The sequence below is a fragment of the Micropterus salmoides genome, unplaced genomic scaffold (assembly GCF_014851395.1).
Source record: "Micropterus salmoides isolate LMB-PRFRI ecotype aquatic unplaced genomic scaffold, ASM1485139v1 Ms_hic_scaffold_8, whole genome shotgun sequence".
Lineage (NCBI taxonomy): Eukaryota > Metazoa > Chordata > Actinopteri > Centrarchiformes > Centrarchidae > Micropterus > Micropterus salmoides.
In genome coordinates this window covers 9,486,932-9,508,605 of record NW_024044570.1, presented here as the reverse complement: position 1 = coordinate 9,508,605, position 21,674 = coordinate 9,486,932, and the positions used below count along the sequence as shown (strand labels likewise).

Below are 21,674 nucleotides of genomic sequence, written 5' to 3'. Positions count from 1 at the left end.
GTGTGACCATCATTAGATTTCTTGTATTGACAACTCCCCTCCATTAGCTGATGGGCCAAACTACAAAGTACACATCAAATACAGTTTTCCCAAAGAAGGTTTCTGTCATTTTAGGTAGTTCCTATCATGCTGATGTACACTAAAGTGTTCTCTGATGTTTGTTGTTCTGTTGTTTGATGCTATAAAAAGGGGGATTCACTTCATGATTGACAGCTGAGCTCTGCTTGATTGAGTCGACCGGGTTTATGTATAATACAGAGCCTAAGTCCCCTTCCAGTCGACCACCATGTGACCTTATTTTGGAAAAAATATGTACCGTAGTCAACGGCAGGAGACAGCTTATTTTTTCATCCCATTAGAATTGTGCCCTAAATTACAAGTTTGTCAATTTAAACGAAAATTTTACCTGTCAAGAAAGTTGCAGTTTGTTGTAAAACAGTAAAGTAATTTAGTTTTGTGTGAAAACCGTTCAATGAACTCTCGTCTCGCACAATATACGTCACCAACATGTTAACGCAGTAATACTATCTAACGTTTATTGCTTGGTTGCTACTAGCTGGGTAACTTAGCTATGTTCCATGCAGAAATGCATCTCTCCTGATGTGTTTAATCCAATGACTCTCAGGCTTTTCATCACATCATCTTCTCATGCAAGTTATTTGACGTTAGCTTCAGTCACTGAGAGAAACAGTTATGACGGCACATACGCGACTTTTGGGTTTATGGTTTCACAGTCTTATACTTCAAAGTTTTTCATCAAACGGCAACTTTCTTGACTTTCAAATGTGTATTTTAAATTGGCCATCATCATCATATGTGTAATTCAGGGCACAATTCAAATGAAATCAAAACATTTGTTGTCTCTTGCCATTGACTATCATACATATTTATTCTGAAGTAAGGTCTCATGGTGGTCCACCAGAAGGGGAGAAACTTAGGCTCCTGTTAAGATCTGGTTACATCACCACTGCTCAGAGATTTTAGATATCCGTGACATGGGTCGAGTGCTCCTCCACATCCATCTTACTAAGTTCATGCTTTTTACTGTCACTGCACCATTATAGCTCAGTTGTTTGTTAACAGCCGCTCGGCTGATCCTGTGGTGTAGCTTTTGTTGTCATGGTAAATGTGGATTTACTTTAAATGAACACTGTGAGTTTGTTGTGAAGATTGGGGTTTTTGCTCTGTTCCTCTGAGTGTGTGTTTGTTTGTGTGAGTGTATAGTATATGTGTGTTGTTTTGGGATTACATGCGGTGAGTGCTCTTGTGGCCTGTTGTGCTGTTCACTTTGGCGCTGTGCATTTCTGCGGCATCGGTGGCTGCTGCTTGATGTAAAAATACCTCATGCTGTTTCTATCGTCCTGAAGTCTGAAACACATCAAGTCAGTGGAGGAGGCAGGAAGAGATAAGATAGAGAGCAGACAATGAAGATGATGATGCTTGGAAGTCGGGGAGAGATGTAGAAGTGAAGGGGCAAAGGACAGAAAGAAAAAGAGGCGTAGAGCGGACTATTATTATAAAAATTTTAGAGGTAAAGAAAAAAGACTAATTGTTGCTCAGTTTCCAGAGAAGAGCTCCTGCTCATTTTCAGAAAGACAAAGAGGAAATAGAGCAGTCTCACAGGAAGACAAGAGTGTCTCTCTTTAAATGGCTTTACCTCCTTCCGATGTTTCATTTCTCTAACAGAGATAAGACAGGGGGAAATGCCATGCTCCTTTATTGAATTAGTTTGCCAAATCCACTGTTCATACAGAGCACTAATTCAACTTCCCCACTCTTCCTTGCCCTGGCACTTAAACAATACCCCCTCCATGAGCAGAGAGATCTGACAATAATTCCACAAAACCTGCCATATTGGCTCTTAACCTGCCGTTATGTCCATGAGTTATGACCAGTAAGGTGATTGTCAGGTAGAACTGTAGTTATATAGGGTGTGGACATGGAAATGGCCAAACTGGAAACTGTACTTATTAGCCAAAATAGCTATAAATCCACCATGTTTATCTCATAAATTTGGAAGCTGTATTTTTGAAGAGGGAGTGAGCTCTCCTCCAGAAGGATTTGACCTGAATATGGAAAGCTGCACAGCTTAAAGCTACTATTTCTAGTGTGTAGTCTTAAAGCTAATGCCTTTAGCTTTGCTTGTGGCACGGCTTTGCGGATGACAATGTTGGTCGGTCGGTCTACAACTTTGGGATCCATATATACCCTTACAAAATGTCATGACAATCCATCCAATAGTTGGAAGATATTTCAGTCTGGACGAGAGGACCATGGTGATCCCCTGATGTTCCCGGTGGTGCAAACGTGAGGTAAACATTTTTGTTTTTTGGTGAAGTGTCTCGACAACTATTGGATGGATTGCGATGAAATCTGGTTCAGATATTAATTTCCCATGATGAATTATATTGTCATAATCGAGGCAACGTTTTACTGTAGTTCACTATTCTTTCAACCAGTAACATTGCATCATTATTTTAACCACGCAAAAGTTTATTTTCAAAGGTCCCAAGTTTGATGCTTAAAAAGGTCAATGTGACCATATTGCAACCACACCTGCTCAGATGTAATCAGCCCCTCCTTACCTCACTTGCTGATTCACACCCAGTTTCTTTATTATAATTTGAACATCAACGTTTACCGACTAAAACATACTTGTTCATTTATGTTGTCAGCAGACCGAAGAGTGAGAAATTATAACCGTAGAACAGTTACATGAAGTATAAGTGGAAGCCATGCTAGCTGCCAGTTACATCCACACTACAAGTATCTGTACTGCAAAGTGTGTATAATTTTCCCCTTCAATCAGGTCAGTGAGGTGGTGAAGGCAGTCCCGTTGCTGATGAAATGGGTTGGGCATTTGAAGACAGACATGAATGATAGCGACCAGATACGGCAGAGTGATGTGATTCGGTGGTAAGAGTGTGATGTGAGGTTCTTATTGTAGAAATGAGGCTGGAGCCCACAACCGAAGATAGAGGATGACTCTGCTGTTCTGACTAAAGTGGCAATCTTTCCCTCTCATCATGTCTGACCTTTCACACACAAACAGTCCTGACAAGATTGATGAGGTTTTTTGCGCTACTCTATCTCTGTCTCACAAGACTGCAGCAGATTTTGTAGCTGTGGCCCTTTTTAATGTATCCTGTCTTTGCAAAAGTGTTCCATCATTCCTTGAATGATTTCTCAGCATTTTTGCTCAATACCCCGCTTTCACTTCTCTCCGTATTCACTGCATTAATTGAGAAACCGTATTGTAGATGTTTGTTTTATTTTAACTAAGGTGTAACCTTTCTTGTTAGATTTATCTGAGCTCTTGAGCTCTTGGTGACAGAGAGAGCAAGTAAGCCAACATTTTAAGGTAAATGTAATGCTAAGAGGGTAAGTCACACAGGGAAATGGGAAGTAGTAAAGTGAAACTTATTTAGGGAACAATTTAGAGCCGAATGCAGGTCGAGATCGAGGAAAAAAAAAAAATTAAGATAAACAAGGAGTCATAAGAGAGTCCAATCACACTTTTTAAGATTTAGGTTACGTTTGGACCAACTTGAGGCCTGTGTGAAAAAACGCAAGCCTATCATTAATTTGAATGCACCCAGTCTGCCAGTACAGTGAGGGTTCCCCAAAAACATTACCCAGGCTGAACTTTTGCAGCAATGCAACATGGCCTATTAGATATATGCAAGCACGCATTCCCGGTAGATGACTTTGTATCGTGAACGCCGTATTTCTGCTGTTAAATAAGGTCAAATAATTGATAACTTTCCAGAGCTGTTAACTCTTGTCACTGAGTATTCTAAACTGTTGTACTACACTTCATCACACACACCCCCATCACTGCAGAACCCTGTGGTGTTTTAACGCAGGGCTGTTTTTGGTCTGAATGCGCTCTAAGGCTAGAGTGATTGTGTGTGAGATTGTTTGTGTACTACATACAGTATCTGTAAATATCTGTAGTACATGTCTGAGTTACTCTTTACATGTGTTGAATGTTTTATGTGACAGAGATGTTGCATAAGAGCCTGAATCCCCATTTGTATATTTTATAACCAGTAGTACTTTGAGACTGCACTGCTGACAAGGAAATAAAACAGGCCTGCTTAACTGAGTTAATGAAGGAAATTTAGGAGTGTAGTGGAGGAGGAAAAGAAGATGAGAGAGAGAGAGAGAGAGAGAGAGAGAGAGAGGAAACGCCTGAGGTTGTAACTAATGTTCCCTTCCCCTGCAAAACCCCCAGTAAACAAAGCAAAAGCATGTACACACAAACACATGTACAAATATTACAAGTCTATACATACCACATGATTTCCCCTCACTGAATGTAACATACAATTGCAGAAATTGCTGCTGTCACGAGAAAAAAGCAATGTTATTCTAAAGAGGTTTGACCCTGAGGAACAGTGATAGAGCGGTGGTGTTTGTCTTGTTTTTAAATTTTGTATAAATGTCAATGTTTTAATTAATTTTAATACTACTACTTAATATTACTTAAAACATTTCTTTACACGTGTTCTATGGGTATTTGAATACCTTTATATTAAACAGAAAGACGGAGACGTTTCTCAAATCACATGGGACCAAATAATCGTTAAATAACAAAACAAAAATATCATACTTTAAGAAATCATAAAAAATCTTAAATGCAAGTTTTCCAGCTAATGACAACTGCAAACTCGGATGGTGCTCAAAAGATACTGTTGTGCAATGCGGTAACAGGAAAATTTGACATTTGGTAGCACATATACAGCTCTTTACAGCCTCTTTAAATAGTCTTATATTCTCATACACACTCTAAACCTCTAAGTGAAACCTTTGTCGCACGCAAGCATCGTGTCTCACATGCACAAACTCACACACTACATCACGACTTGCAAACATAAATGCACTGCACAGACAAACACACAGCACGACACGCACACACACACACACACACACACTACACACACTCCTCCCACCCAAATCCCCAAATTAATCATCTCTCACTGCTACACACACACACACACACACACACACACACACACACACACACACACACACACACACACACACACACACACACACACACACACACACACTTACTGTACACACTGCAGCATGTAGGAGTCCAGCTCTCAAGGGATTAACACTTCAACACGCTCAGTCTTGGGATTTTCCCACACCACCTCGCACCCTGAGTTACACTTTCTGTCAGTCACACCGCGCTGCGTTACAGGCTCGCCGCCAGCTCCGAACATACTCCCAGAAATTCTCAGCATTTGCCAAACACTGCAGTGCTGTGGTATGTCTCAGCACTGGATTGAAGCAAAGGTGGTTTGGGGTCGAGTAGGCGTCTTAATGTTTGTTGAAAGGTGTATATTTTTCTTTGAAGGCTGTTTTTTAATTTTTTTTATTGGAGGGCTTGTAGCAGATGTTGAAGCACAACTTGCTAACGGCTACCCTGGCAGAGGCAGACAACATGATGCTAGGGTTCCAGGCTTGGCGCTCAGTGGAAAGGATTTGTGATCTATCTTGCAAATGGTACCTGCAGTCTCCAATTTTTAATAATAAAGGTTTACTGATCATGGGGAGACCCGTCAACTACTCTCAGTGGGAAAAGGGAGGTATACAGTTTTTGGGCGACATTTTTGGCTTAGATGGTTTGCGCTCCTTTCAAGACATCAAGAATTGCTTCAATCTAGTAGGCACTTCCTCCTTTTTTAACTTACAGCTGAGAGCAGCTCTTAAATCACACGGTGTACCTTGGCAGCACCCGCTGCCTATACATCCACTTCATGAGCTGATTGTTACTAAAAGAGCTATGAGGGGAATGGTATCCACTCCATACCTATACTTGCTTGAGGCAACCTACAAAACGCTCCCAGTAGACAGGATATGGAGGGGCAATGTCCCCAGACTGGATCAGGATTTTGACTGTGACATGGTGTGGGCCAATATCAAACTTGCCTCTCGAAATCCTGACCAATCCATTATAATTTCATACACAGGAAGCTGCATTTTATGAAAGTTATCAATGATCCCTCATGCACCATGTGTACATTAAAAACCACTGGCACTTTCCTCCACATGTGGGGGTTTCCCTCCCTGGCTCGATTTTGGCAGGGTGTGGCTGCTGAGCTGACGACACACATATCGGAGACGGTGCCTATGACCATACCAGTGTTATTATTGAATGATCTGTTGGCACTTCGAGTCCCTGAATGTCAGAAACGTGTAATGTTGGCAGGTTTAACAGCTGCCAAGAAAATGATTGCAGAACGCTGGAAGCCCCCTCATACTTTGACCATCAGACAATGGGTTTTAACCTTTCTTGATGTTATGTATATGGAGCTGTCGACAGCCGGTATAAACAGGGCCAAAGAGGCGAATGTGAATATGTGGCTCACTACGGCTGAAGCATTAAAGGGCTTGCTCTGATCCCTGTTGTCTGTTGTGTATCTTTCTACTGCACCAGGCATCTTGAATCACTCAATAGGTCTTATATTTTGTTTTTCTCTTTCTATCACCATTATTTGTTTTAGCCGCCGTGTCTCGACTATATCTGTATATCTGTATGTTTGTTTTTTTGTTTTTTTTTAATAGTTTATTATTTCACATGTTATATGTGTGTGTGTGTGTGTGTGTGTGTTGGAATGGAAATAAAATAACAGTTTGATCCAAAAAAAACATGATGCTAGGGCTTTTATGGCTGGAGTTACATAGACAATAGTTATGCACACAAACTGCTGGATTTAAGTACCGACCTGTATCTCTCTGTAGGTTTCCATCCAACTGTTTAATGCACATTCCTTATTTGTGCACTAGAAAATGCCAGAAATAACTTTTACATTTGGCTGAGGGGGGAATATCAAAAAGAGCAGATATAATATAAAGAGCAGACTGTAATACCAGATATTTCAAAAAGACCTTGATGTTTCAGTACCAGACCATGGACCAGAGGAGTCTAATTAATTCATTGGCTATTAAAGGAATAGTCCAACATTTTGGGAAACATGCTTATTTGCTTTCTTGTCGAGATTGAGATGAAAAGATGGACGCCACGCTCATATCTGCAAGGTAAATGTGAAGGCCAGTAGCCCGTTAGCTTAGCTCAGCATAAAGACTGAAAACAAGCAGCAACAGCTAGCCTCGCTATGTCTAGTCGCAGTGACTTCCTGCAGTGTCTGCTGGTTGAGAGGCAAAGTCTGCGCCCAGCCAAGAAATAGTGTAGTACGTTACTCCCCTCCCTCATTTTTACACTTTTTGTATGGATTTTATATGCCAGCTGTTATCCTGTTTCCAGTCTTTATGCTAAGCTAACTGGCCGCTGGCTTAAGCTACATATTTACCATACAGACATGAGAGTTAAATTAATATTCTAAAATATAAGCATAAAAAGGCTAATGATATTTTGAATTGTTCCTTCAAAAAGAAAAACAAATACAAGCGTATTTTTACAATTTAATTTTGCTATCACATCCTCTTAAATATTTTTCTCTCTCTCTCGTGTTGATGGAAACACATACAGACATTTACATTTTATTTTTCCATATTTTCAGAAAATCTTCTGCAACATATTAACAAAAACGTAACCTGTGTCTGTTTCTCTGTCTTTCTCTTCTTCAACCTTCTCCTCTACTTCGTGTACCTTCCCTCGATCTCTTCTTTTCTCACATTCCTCCCCTCCACCTCCCTTCTCCTTCCTCTACCTCTGACCATGTTTATTGTTTTCCTTCCCTTCTCTCCTTACTCACCCACTTCTTATGTCTCCCCTAATTTCTCTGTGCCTGTCCTCCTCTTCTCCTTGTTTTTCCTCTCTCTCTCTCCACCTCCTCGCTGACAGTGGTGGAGGCCCTATTGACAGTCCTGTGGAAGGAGGTTTTTATTGGGCCTCTGTGTTCAGCCCTTCCTGAGGCCAATGGGATCCAGATGTGGCATTAGCACTCTAGTGACAGCAGCCATTTATGGAGAGAGAGAGAGAGAGAGAATGTATGTGTGTTACTGTGTGTGGGTGTGTGAGAGAGAGGGTGTGAGAAAGATGTGAGTTGTATCTTCTCAACGTGGTCTCTAATGCTTCTCAACACGTGTAGCCTACAGATGTGTTTGGCTGCATGGGACTTGCGTTTAAATGTTTGTAGTAAAGCATCAAATACATTTAAGCACATAAAGTGAAAAATAAATCAACATGACACACACAAAGATTCAAGATTCAAGATTTCTTTATTGTCATTCCACAGTACACTGTAGTACAAAATTACGTGCAAAGTTCACAGCTTAAAATACAGCACAGAAACAATTAAAAACACTGTAGAAATACAAGAAATTAGATATATATTTAAAAAAATGCTTATATGGGTGTGTGGAGCATGTAGAGTGATAAATATAAATATACAACGTTTAAACCGGAAGAATATAAATGAAGACGACACATCACAAACAAGGTCACAAGTTTGATCCATAAATAAGCCGCTGTTCCCCATAAACGGTGAGGTCATGATTTAATGGGAGATGCTGGGATAAAGGGTTTGGCTAAATATTTAAAAGGTCATTGTTATTTTGCATCATGTATCTTGTGAAAAGTTTTAGACCTCGAGACTGAGGACATTTGTGGAAAGTGAGGACATTTCTGAAATTCCTTGTGACTTCAAAGAGCTGTTTGAGGTTTAAGACTTGGTTTAATGATTTAGAAATAGGTTCAGCAGGGGCATCCTAATGGCCTGTCTCTTTCCCCATGTCTCTCCCCTCTCTGTCTCTACTGTTTACTAAAAATGCCAAACTGTCTGAAATGTAATCCGAATCACAAACTAACATGTTGTATCTTGTTTATTTAATCAGTATGAAAACCTAAGTCTAAAAACAACAAGCTAACTATTTACAGAAATGAGAATGGAATTGATCTTCTTATCTAAGTCTCTGCTAAAAAATTTATAAAAGTATTTTCCAAATGTCAAAATAGCTCTTTAAAAACAAAATGACAAATTATAGCAAATTAGCATTTTATTCCTGAATGCAAACTTCACATTTTCCCTAATGAGCTAATATTTATTGCATCGCCCTGAGTTGCTGTCTGCGTCTTCTGCACATTAATCAACTGCTTATTGATTAAATGATGCACCTAGAGGGAGTTTATGGTGTATTATCTTGTACTTTTAAATTAAGTGTCTGTTCTAAAACCTTTCTGCAACTAAATTTTACCTTTAATGTACAATTAAACTTGATCCAAAAGAAGGCATGAATTGTAAATATACTGCATATTAAGTAAAAAGTGAATCACATCCGTTACATTATTTTGATCACCTGCAGACTGAATTTGCTTTGATTTCAGCTCTCTGAAGAAACGGCTTCGTCATGGCTCTTCATGTGGGTGTAGTTATTGGCTAATAGCGTTCTGCCATTAGGCGACACACTGTGAGACGGCGATTCGTTTCATGTGGTGAGCTCGAGCAGTTAACATCACAGCCTAATGACTGGTGCTTGACGTGAAAAACCTTGCTCGCCAACTATCATCCAGTTGAGTAAATGCCCAGTATTTATTGCCCAATTTGACCACAAAAAGGTTTAAAACTGGGCACCAAGCTGATATTGGCCTGTGGATCTGCAAAAGGGTTTAACAGACACGGTGGTAAAATAAAAGCTGAATATATGTGGTTGTACTTCAGTGGATTCCAGTATGTATTTATTATACTCTATAGTGAATAGATATACAGCACTGAAGAAAGACACGTGTGTATCATGTATCAAGTGATAATAATAAAATCTGTTAAAGAGCAAATGTGAGACATGATCCAATGATCCCCATCCAAGTCATATGTCTTGGCTACAGAGGAAATACTGCCACTTTTCACACACACCATGAAATAAGAAAGAAAGTAAGTCACGTAAGAAACTAGAATAGATGACAAACACACACATCTGTTCTTCTGTTCTTGCGAGGACCCTTACTGATGTGGTGCATTGCCTCGCCTGCTCGATCGCTTCACACTAAACCTTACGCCCTCCTTAACCCTTATACTTTTTAAAAGTTGAAATAAATACTGTTAAATACAAGATGGCTGTTTCCACCTATTTCCAGTCTTAATGCTAAGCTAAGCTAACCTCCTGGCTCTAGCTTCATATTTATCATGAGAGTGGTATCAATCTTCTTATCTAACTTTTGGCAAAAAAGAAAATAAGAGTTTTTTCCCAAAATGTCGACCTGTTCCCCTAACTCTGGAGTTTAGCGGTGACACATGAGCAAATATTAATATGATTATGTAGTTTCAACTTCTTACTACAGTTTTTTAAAAGCAGTTAAGCATCTTTGTTTTAATACCAATGTAGCTAGTAAACAACAGAAGATGGTAATTGGAAATTATTTTGTGATTGTTTAAGTGACTGTACTGAATGTTCAGCCAGTAAATGAGGTAGATGGTAAGTTAGCATTTAAACAGGAAATACGGTAATGGTCTTTTATAAAAGCCTGGGGGAAGGAAGGAAGTGTGAGGGCCATACTCTGTGTGTGTGTGTAGTGTGTGTTGTGTGTGTGTGTGTGTGTGTTGACCCATAGATATTAGTGTATGTTTGCTTGAATATCCGCATATTTGTCCAAGTGCTGTATTAAATTTATTTGTTTCTCCGTCACCCAAACAAACTCGCCTCCTTTCTACGCAAGCTGGCTTTTACAAGGAGATCCCTTCAGTGTGACCTGTCAGGATTACGTAACTGCACTCCTCCTCCATCCTCACCTCCATTTCCCTCCTTTCTTTCCTTTTTTTTTCATAGAAAAGAGGGCTCATCCTGTGTGTTTTAACTAAATGATAGGAAGAAGAGAGAGAAGAATGAGAGGGAAGACAAGAGTCAGGGGAGTGGCACAGAGATGAGAAAGTTAAAAGCAAGTCATAAAGAAAAGATACAGAGAAAGAGAGGCTTTTTTAGCTTTGTTCACATTATTTAGTGTTCTTGATTTTGCTGATACACCCACTCAAGGTCCAGGTCAATTGCAGTAGATGAGGGTTTAGTGAAAGGATTCAGAGATTATGTGTGTGTGTGGGTGTGTTTTCTTTCTTTCTCTTCATACAAATGTATCCACAAGATTTTTCAGAACTGGCTTTCTTGGTATTATTAGGTAGTTTAAGTACACATAAATAAAAAACACATAAACTAAAACATAAAAAATCACATACATATGCCATAATTAGCTGATTATTAGCAGTAAGGAATGTCAAACTGCTATCAGTGTAGTTTTATATATTGGTGTATCTTTATTTTAGGGTAGTGCTACAACGATAAGTAGATAAATTAAGTAGCTGATTGGCAAAAAATGAATCCGGGACAATAAAAAAACCTTGACTTGATAATCAATTATCAAGATAAAATGCTGAACTTGATACCAGTAAATTGAAAATTTTGATATTTGCAGCCCTACTTTTGGCCTTGCTGAAGGACCGTGATGAAGGATTAACACCACTTTTCTTCCTCCTCTCTTCCTGCAGAGGATCGCGCATTTGCAACCTCCAGTTACTGTATGAGTCAACCTCCCAGCTGCTCGTGACAAACACCAGTTATCCCAGTTAATGAGGGCTTGTGAACGCCCAGACGCACATGATAGCAGTTTACAAAACTCAGTCTCAAACAGATTAAAGAGGTGGCGCACTTGAGCTGAATGCAAACACACACACACACACACTAACACAATGTTGTCATTTGTCACATCTTATGAATGTTGAACCGTGCTCTTCACAAGCACCTGCTGTCCTGCGTGAGTGTGTGTTTTCAAGACTGACCGCACACCTAGAGGAAGAACTGGTAAACACACAGTTTTCCCAGCTTGCCATGAGAACCTGAGTTGCACCTGCTAGCGGAGGAATGCGATGTGATGTCATCTCGCTGAGAGCGCCTGTGCCTGAATGTGGGTAGTAGCCTTAAAAAGAACACTTTTTGGGTCTAAAAGCAGACTCAGATGGCCCTCTGGGAGAATCCACAAAGCATGAAATCGTTCTCAAAGGTTGTTTGCAAGGCATTTCTGCTCCCTCAGATGCTGTTCAACAGCAAGAAACAGGAAAAAGATAAAAGATAACGAAGACAAAGCGGTGATGACATTTCTCCAGCCCTGTATCTTTTTTAGTCTTGCTGTCTTTTTCACTTAAAGAGGTGGTATTATGCTCATTTTCAGGTTAAAAATCTTATTTAGGGGTTGTACCAGAACAGGTTTACATGGTTTAATTTTGCACATTGCTGCAGCTCCTCTTTTCACCCTATGTGTTGTACGCTCCGCTCTTGAGCTACAGTGTGATGCATCTTACTTGTACAAAATCTTAGTTGGGAGCTGCACATGCGCAGTTCCCAGGTAAGGAGCAGAGAAGGGCGGGTCGTAAGAAACAAGGTAGTGTGATCCAAATCAAAGCCACTTCAGACTGCGACCGTAACCTAGCAGATGGTATAAGTTACTCAAGTCCACAACCACACAACATCATTGTTCCACATCTTACCATAATCCACTACAAAAATCACCATATTTCAACTAAATTTTACATAAAAATTGGCCAAACAATTTGAACGTTTGCTCAGTAGCTTTCACATCAGGTGTAACGTTAGTATTATAGTTATAACTTTAGCTGTGTTAGCCAACTTTTACAACAACTCCGCACAATTCACAATTCCATGCGACACATACACCAGCGATCCACACAGCTTTCTCTTCTGTAAGTTAAAATGTTTCAACATTCCTCAGAATGTAAAGACAGATAAGCGGTATGAAAACCTTCCAGCTGTGTTTTTCTCTGCCGTTGTTGCTGCAGCGGTCTGTGTGACGGCGGGAGCAGAGGGCTCTGTGAGCGGGCGGCTGGCCGGCCTCACACGCTCGTCCCGCGGGTTGACACAGGCTTCCCCGCAGCCACTTGAGGAGCTCCTCAACTCCGAAAATATTCAAGCACATTTTTGTTCCGCCATCACTTCCTGTAAAACTGTCAATATTCGAAATCTACACAGCTGATTTCTCACCTCAAAACTTCTCAGAAGTGGATTTAGTGATGAAATTACATACGAAAACTGTAAAATATAAAACTTTCTGTTGCTGGCCTCTGTCTGGCGCACGCAATGATGATGCAGTGAATAGTGAATATTCTCTCTGACCAATCGGCAATCTGTCGTGTTCACGTTACATTTTAGTATCCCTCAGCTCGCTTGGAACCTCGATGGAGGTGATACTAAAAAAAGTACCTGGAAGCAGGTACAGGTACAACATTTCTACAATGGAAAACCAAACAATGGCGAGTCGAGCCAAAGGGCCTCCGCTCAGACTAGCTTGGTTTGAGGGCGTGCCTGACCCCTGCTAGCTGCTTGGCAAGCTTTTTTTTTCATTGTGACATAAGTAAAGGAAGTGAAGGGCTGGACTACAAACGAGCTGTTTTCAAGCGGTTCAGAGCAGAGCTTTCTGTGGGAGATGGGAACTGCCTTTGGGCTGGACTTTGGTGCAAACCTGTACCATGCACAAAAAAGATATATAACTCAATAAAGGAGAGGGGGAAAGCCAAAATACCACCTCTTTAATCTAAACTTTGTTTGCCCCATTATATTATTAGGCCTATATATTGATCAGTGTTGCGCGTTGTGATTTAGCCAGTAGTGCAAAGTGTTACGACTGCTGCCGTTTTTGTGTGTGTTACTGTCACTGTTTGTAGTCATATGCTGATCAGGCTGTGTGGCTCCCTGCTGAGGATTGGTCTGGCTGCTGCCAGCCCCGCCTGTATCCTGTTCGTTATCCGGCGATGCCGATTGGAGCGGTACTTCTCCACTTCCTCCAATCCAGAAGCTGCCAGCAAGACCGCTCCCCCTTCAAATAGGGTGCCATCCTGCTGTTTCAGGCAGCTCTCATTCTGGTGATCAGCTTGCCTCGTTGCCACTCCTGTAATTATGTTGACTGTGTTTGAGTGGAATCATTTGTCTTAGCATTGCTGCTAATTAGTAAATTAATTGTTCGTTTTTCCCCTACTCGAAGCATCCATGGTGGGTTAAACTGTGACCGGTGTGTTCACCTCAGAAACTAGGGTTAGTTTAACACTGATGCTTTTGCATACCTGTAGTTTCGTCTTGTTAGTTTCACTAGGTTCAGGGGTGCTGCGCTCTTTGTGTTTTGTTTAAAGTCACCAGAGAGGTTTTTGTTTCATGCTTTTGGTTTTAGCTGTTAGTAATCTCATTTCTAGAGATCTCCTTTTGTTATATTATTTTCAATTGTTTAAGCAGCACCCACTTGCCTGTTTCTGTTGGTTGAAACCTCCTTCCTCCTTCTCTCTGTGAAAATAAATAACTAATTTACCAAATCCATCTGGTTTATGTTGCTTCCCTTTCCCCTACCAAGCTGGGTTGTAACAAAAGTCACTACGTACAATTACTCAAATCCTGTATTGTACTTATCTTGAGTATTTCCATTCTACCTAACTTAAATTTCTTCTCCACTACATTTCAGAGGGAAATATTGTACTTCTTACTACACTGAATTTATCTGACACTTATAGTTACTAGTTGTTTTTTTGTGGGGTCCAAGCAGGTTGTGAAATTTTTTTTTAAAAATTGACATTTTCAGAGTAGAAGACCAGGTGCAGATGACCTAAGAGATAAAAGTGATGAAATAATTTTCACTCTAAGCCAAACAAACTTGATAGTTACCTTGGGGTCATTGAGTGTCATTATATGTGTCTTGAGTAGTGGGTGGAATTTGTGACCTACCTACCAATTTTTGTGTTTCCAAGTTTAAGCTTTTTGCTGCACACTTTTTAGCAGTGAGACATAACAAGTCATTTTCACATGGTCCAAGTATAATAGGAAATCTTGGACTAACTTTGAATTTAATGGGCACTTGAAAACACACAACATGGGTGAACTCCAGCCATTTGTTGGCAAGTAGGACTTGGCCACCAGGGGATTTGGACCCTGGACCTTCATATCCCAAATTTAGGCAATGACTTGGCTTGAGAACCATGTCCTTAAGTCATACTTCTTTTCCATTAACTTGTAAGTGGAGCTGAATATTGCACCTCAATGCTTTTTTGGTACCGACTGAAGTATGTCCACAGCACAGAGTATTGCAAAAGTATTGAAAGCTGGCTTTGAAACTTTGGATTCATTTGTTGAAACATTTTTTTAGTACTTTTGTAGAAAAATCTTTTTTTTTTCTCAAGGTATCAAAAAGTACGTAAGTTTGTGTATTGTTTTAACCATAGACTGTATATAAGAAAGGTTTTAACACTAGTCCCTGCATATAACTGAGAATAAGACTGTTGTCTTGTACTGTGTACTATGTCAAAATATTTGTCAGCCTATGAGGCAGATTAACTGAGTTACCCTCCACAACCCGCTGTGACTGTCTCTTTCTGTATTTTCATCATACTTTAATTTGCTTTTGGGCAGAGAAACACTAAGGAGCAGACGTCTGCTTTAATAAAGGCTCAGTGGGCTGAAATTAGCCGCTTTGGAGTAAACCGACGCTAAGCAGTCCAGCAATTGAAAGAGGAAGTCTTTGATTAGAGGACAGGGCAGTTCCACACTTGCAGTAAATCCCTTGAATGTTCTTTGGAAACATTCTTGAATAATTTTTCCCTAATTTGAGAAACGAGAACTATTCTCTCTCTCTCTGTGTTACTCATTTGTTGTAATAAAATACCTTTCACAGTTTTTGTACTAAGCCCTAATTGTATGACATATGATTGTCGTGAACTCTCTGTTTGTATGAGGATTTTCTTGTCACTATATTGCTATTTTACCAGCTTATAAGAGCAGTTTTGCATGTCATGTCTATCAGCGGTGTAACTTGGCAGTCTGCTCCTGTCATGTTATAGTTGTTTAATGAAGCAGCAAATGGGGTTAGGGTCTCCCAGCAAGTCTGCGATCTTGAGTGGATATGTGTCTCTGTAAGTGATGGCATTTACTTACCAAAATCTTTCAGCGTGTGGTTGTGTGTGTGTGTGCGTGCGTGTGTGTGTGTGTGCATGTATAAGCTTGACTGACACATTGCGTTCAGGCCGTGTAGCTGAGCTGCTGTGCACTTCTGCCTGGAAACCTACCAAACTGAATGCTGAGCGGTGGTTTCTGGTTCTGGTTTTGTCAAGCTCTTCTGCCCTCCTGCAGTGTTTAAAGAAAAATTTGCATGCAGCAAAATGAAACAAAAACAAACCTACTGTTTAGAACTGGCCACTCACAATACTGTCTCCGCAGCAAGTGAATGTCATGTCAATTACTGCTAAGAATGCTAGCAATGTCTGTCACATGTAAAAATGTGTGAATGACTGTTACTCAACATAGTTTACACTAAATGAAAATATGAAACCCAATACTGTGTTTTGTCTATCTGCACAATGAAATGACTGATATGGCGTTAGCATAGGCTACATCAACAACATATCTCAAGTGCTACTAACAACAGTAGCACTTATAGGTACCAAATCCATGCTGCTTGCCGGATCCCTATCTGCACCTGCGCAAAAGTGGTCCTGTCTCTCAAAGAAGGTTACCACAAATTCGCCTGTTCATAATTACTGTCAAAGCCAGAGCTGTAGCCTTTTAATGTTAACAAACAACAGTTGTTTTTTTGTTCTTTGTTAGAAGGACAAGCTGTGTAAATGTTACTTGCTAGTACAGTATGTCCCTATTTATATAAAATATTGACAGTATTATTTGTAAGCTTTTTCAAAAAGACATTAAAAGAAACAGGGAAGAGAGACTAGTGTGGCTAATGTAAAGCTAATGTAAAGAAAAGAAGAGACAGTACTAAGTTGAGGTAATGTTTATTTGGATGTTCCCTTTTTGTGTTATTTGAGTTTCAGCAATGAGCGTAGTAGATTTAGTCATATGTTTATATACATTTTTAGTAGTACATAGTACTGTTTGTGCATGAGGAAGACCTATAAGACAAAGTAATTTTAGGGTCCACAATTTTCTTATAATTACCTAGGAAGGTTATAGGAAATAACTAAATTGCTACCAATTACAAGGAAAATAAAATTTCCTTATCTTTACTTTCCATATGTTGAATTGTATCCTTTTATGTTCAGCTGACCTGCGGTTCATCGACTCAAAATACTCTCTGTTAACTGGAAATTAATTAGAATTTATTAAATAGGGGTTAATTGCACACCATGTCTGTTCCTGTAATTAGCAACAAACTGCATAACCAAACAATCTACTTACGTCAGGGACATGTATATAGTCACCTTGCTTGGCTAACAGTTGGTTTTATCAAAAAGGAACCAGTCTACAAAAACCGCTCTAGATGTGGGCTGTAAGACTCACCCAGGTCTCCCACATAATGTCCCTCTGGCCTGGATATTCACAAAAGAAAAATCCTGCTGAAATAGGGAGTCACCTGGACATCAGAGTGCTGCAGCCAGCATTAATAATTTTAAACACTGAGAACTCCATGAAACACAGACAACTAGCTAATGGAAACTAGTTCAGCAGTGGTTTTTGGCATGTCTACATTTATTCAAAATCTAGGTCACCAAATGGTTTTTCACCATGTTTTGGGAAACGTTGCAGCAATACTGGGGAAAAAGACAAAGAGAGGAAGAGATGGAGAGAACACCATGTTATTAGCATTAGTATTTGAGCTGATTTTAGCCCCTGCTTTAAAAAAAAGGTCCTGACATGCTAATTAACAGGCTAACACCCATCTTGTCCCTCTCCCCTCAACACCTAAAACGCTGAATTCTGCTCTGAAATAGCATCAGCACCACTGCTTGCCTCCTCTGAGAGCCGGGCTTTTCTGCAGTGGTGCAGGAAGCAACTGGCTAACGTAATGTGACAGCGTGGAAGAGCCCACAGGGGCTAACACAGTGCATAAGCATACATTAGCATACTGTCAGTGTGGAGCCAGTGTTGCCATTTGGACTTAAACATTAAACATACACACACATATACACACACAGTCACAGCAAGATTAAGCCTTGGGGTCAGCACATTTCTTCAATATAAAATCTAACATATGGCCAGCTAAGCTCTGCATCTTTGATTTGTGGAAGTGGACGATGTGGTGAGCTGTTTTTAACACACTTTAGTTGGTAGTCCATATGGCACCACAGGCTATGCTGGGGTTAATTCAGTTTGTTTTGAGACATGTTAAATTTAAAATTGATATGACAATTCAACATTTAAGTCTATGTGAACAGCAAATATGTGCAGTCAGTATTACTTGTTCTGTTCTTGGATGTTTCCTCAAAGCTACATGTTGCTTTTAAACAGAAATAAACAGTTTGCTATGTTTCTTGATGCCTGTCATGAGTTTAGACCAAGATCCAGACAAATCCAAACACTGCGTTTTAACTATAGGAATATGGACGAGACACATTTCTGTTTTTGTTTGAGTAGAAAATAGGGTAAAAAATAATGTTTAAAGAACACATTCTTTGTTTAGAAAAATAGTTTTGTTTTTTTTGTTTAGCTTTGTTTTTATGCTTGCCTCGGTCTCTTGTGCACTCCCTTTTCTCTGTGTCTCTCTCTCACCCCTGGTCTATCCATTCACTCATATGTTTAGCGCGTGCACATATACACATACCACACACACACAGAGTAATCACAGATTCGATGTGTGTTTTTCCTGTGCTGTGGTCACAGCAGGCGTTGACCATGAGGCGGAGTTCACCACTAAATCATCCAGACACTGCCGCCCTGCTCATTAATCTCTTTCTCACACGCACACACACACACACACACACACACACACACGCACAGCATGCAGCATGATCCACACGTGCAAACAGAAGTGCATGTATTACCATCTCAAACAGTACATACATCTTCCTATACACACAAGCATACCCGGGCTATCTTCCCTCTGTGTGTCTGTTGCCAGCAGTGGTTTGATTGTCATTGACGGTTTCCATCAGAGCTGGGTTCAATTCACTCAATCATTTCAGGAAGTGGATTTTCCTTTAAAACTCAAAACTGGAAACATTTAGCCACAAAAGGGTGCTTATATGCAGAAATGATTGAGGATGAAAGCTCCGTCATTATCATGTAAATTGCAGTTTTGATTTACATTTTGAATTGAGGGAATTGAAGGCGATCTCATGCCAGTCCGCTCTCTTTCTGTGGTTGACTATGTGTCTCAATCCATGGACTTTTTGTTTATAATGCCCAAATAGGGTTCTGGTGGAGAGAAAAGAAAGATGGATGGATTTGAAGGAGAGATGAATGGGGAGAATCATGAGATGGATAGGCAAGGAAAATGAAAGAGAGAGGTGGAAAAACAAGGGGGGAAAAATGCAGTTGCGTTTATTGTTTTCCTTTCTTATTTCAGCCTATTTGCCCTGATTGGCTCGTTAAATGTGTGTCAGGTTGGCGGAGTTGGGGGAGTTTTTCACTGAATCATTGCGGAGATCAAAGCCAGATTCAGGAGCAGGATTTTACTTTTATTAACCGTGTTATTCCAGAGCTGTAGTATTCACCCAGCAGCCACAATCAATTATCTGACGCCCACTTCACTATCTGTGCCCCCTCCCCGCTGGTTTTTATTTAGTCATTTATCATATCTCCAAAACACTGATTGCATCAGCCTGAAATTTCACCCCTGCTTCTGTGAACTGTAGTGCTGAAATCTCCAGTGTCTCACGCTAGGCACCTCTCATGTTTCTACTCATACCCTCCTCTTTTGTGCTTCCCTGTCCTCTCTCCTCCCTCTTTCCTTTCTTCTTTACTCTTCTTCTGCATTTACCTTATTGATCTCCTTTCCTGTCATGTCTTTTTCCTAATCTCATTTCTCATTTGTTTTTTATCTTCTGTCCTGTCCTCATTTCCCTTCTTCTCATCTCTTGTCTTTTCTTCTCCTCTTTCACTCATTCTTCATTCCTTTCGTAGTCTCCTCCTCTGTCCTAGATGCTCCTCTCTTCCTCCCTCCCCTTAACCTTCATTGCCTTTCCTCCCACTTCTTTCTTTCTTTCTTTTTTAGCATCTTTGCTATCTCCTCAGTTTCCATTTTTCCCTTTTCCTCTCATTCCTCTCCTCTCCTTGCTTCCTCTCCTTGTTTCTCCTCCTCTCCTGTCTTTGCTTCCTCTCCTTGCTTCCTCTCCTTGTTTCTCCTCCTCTCCTTTTTCCTTTCCTCTTCTCTCCTTTTCTTTCTCATTGTCACAGCTCCTCTCTTCATTTCCTCTCCTTTCATCTCTGTGTTTCTTAATTTATTTCTTCTCCTTTCTCTCTTTTCCTCTCCTCCACCTGTTTCGTCTCTTTGTTTCATCTCCTCGACTCCTTTCCTCTAATCTCTTTTCCTCTACTTGTGTCCTCTCCTCTCCCCTCTTTTCCTTTCTTCTCCTATCCTCTCCTTGTTCTTTCCTTGTTTACTCTTCTCCTGCCCTTGCGTATTCCACTTCGCCTCTTTACTTCTTGCCTCCTTACCTCTCTTCTACTCTCCTTTCCTTGTTTCCTTTCCTGTACTTTAACTAGCCAGCTCCACTGGGGCCCATCAGACTACGACGAGAACCTGAATTAGTCCGCCAGGGGCCCCTAATGATGAACTTCTTGTGTGTAAGCAGAAATGCCCACATACTCCCACGAGTAGAGACTGTGTCTGCAGTGTGTTTGCCTTTATAGGAATTTGGCAGTTTAGTGGGTTGACATGTCTGAGTGTGAGATTGTGTGTGTGTGTGTGTGTGTGTGTGTGTGTGCGCGCTTCTTGTGGGCCCCTTCCTGAGCCTCATGACCTCTGTTACAGAACTGTGATTGGTAGCTTTTCGCTTTACTCCCATCATAAAGCTTCCCTGTAGATATTCCTTTTTTTTTTTTGCCATAACTTGTTGATAAGTAGTTTATCCCTCTGCTGTGGCAAACATACGTAGAACATAGCATTTGACAAGTTTAAAGTATGTGTGCTGTTTTACTAATGTACATAGAGAGTGAAAGGAGAACAACATACACTGGTACTTGTCAGTTATCACCTGTCTACATGCTGATAATGTTGACCTGAAGGTGATTCTCTTCATTTTCTCTACAGGCATTTGGGAACGCTAAGACGGCCCACAACAACAACTCCAGCCGCTTCGGCAAGTTCATCCAGGTCAACTACCAGGAGAGTGGCACCGTCAGGGGGTAAGACACACATGACACACAAGTCACACATATAGAAATTGGTGCAAGTGCAGGATTCACACATCTACAAATCCTGGTGGAGTGGTGACATTTAATCACTTACAAATGGTAATTTAACAGTTACTTAATACTATGATTGAGTGATTTTGGTTAAAAAAACCAAAAAAAACCTACCTAGGTCACATAAAAGCATTACAATGATACATGTTTTTGAAATACTGATTGTAAATGCTGTTCATAGTATTTTCTTTCCTCGTGTAAGAAAGGAAACAGAATTAGCCATTTCATTTTAAGTTTCATTTTACAAATTATTGAAAACACATATAATTAGATAACTCTGCATTCTAACGTGTCTGTTTCTAGAATCCTTTCTTTATATCTTTATATACTATATATACAATATATAATCTACAGCTCAATCTTCTTCTGTGTATGTTGTTGACTTAATCATCTGATTTATTATTAGAGCTTTAACAGCCTTTTCTTACATGGCTCTTTTGACCTTTATATGTGTTTATGTTTATTTTTAGAGCCTATGTTGAGAAGTACCTGCTGGAGAAATCACGTCTGGTGTACCAGGAGCACAATGAGAGGTGAGTGAAGACTGACAGGGTTTGTGAATGAGATATGTTTTTATTTTTTTATATCAG

At 40.2% G+C, this 21,674-nt stretch overlaps 1 protein-coding gene across 11 annotated transcripts in view; it reads left to right on the top strand.

Moving 5' to 3' along the window:
• The window catches only part of LOC119893251 (unconventional myosin-IXAa-like), a 152,296-nt gene that overhangs the window by 50,602 nt on the left and 80,020 nt on the right, over positions 1-21,674 (top strand). For all 11 annotated transcript variants that reach the window (XM_038705262.1, XM_038705269.1, XM_038705260.1 and 8 more), the window contains exons 3-4: positions 20,930-21,024; positions 21,555-21,617. In XM_038705262.1, coding sequence (XP_038561190.1) covers positions 20,930-21,024; positions 21,555-21,617 — 158 coding nt within the window. The remainder of the gene's footprint in view (positions 1-20,929; positions 21,025-21,554; positions 21,618-21,674) is intronic.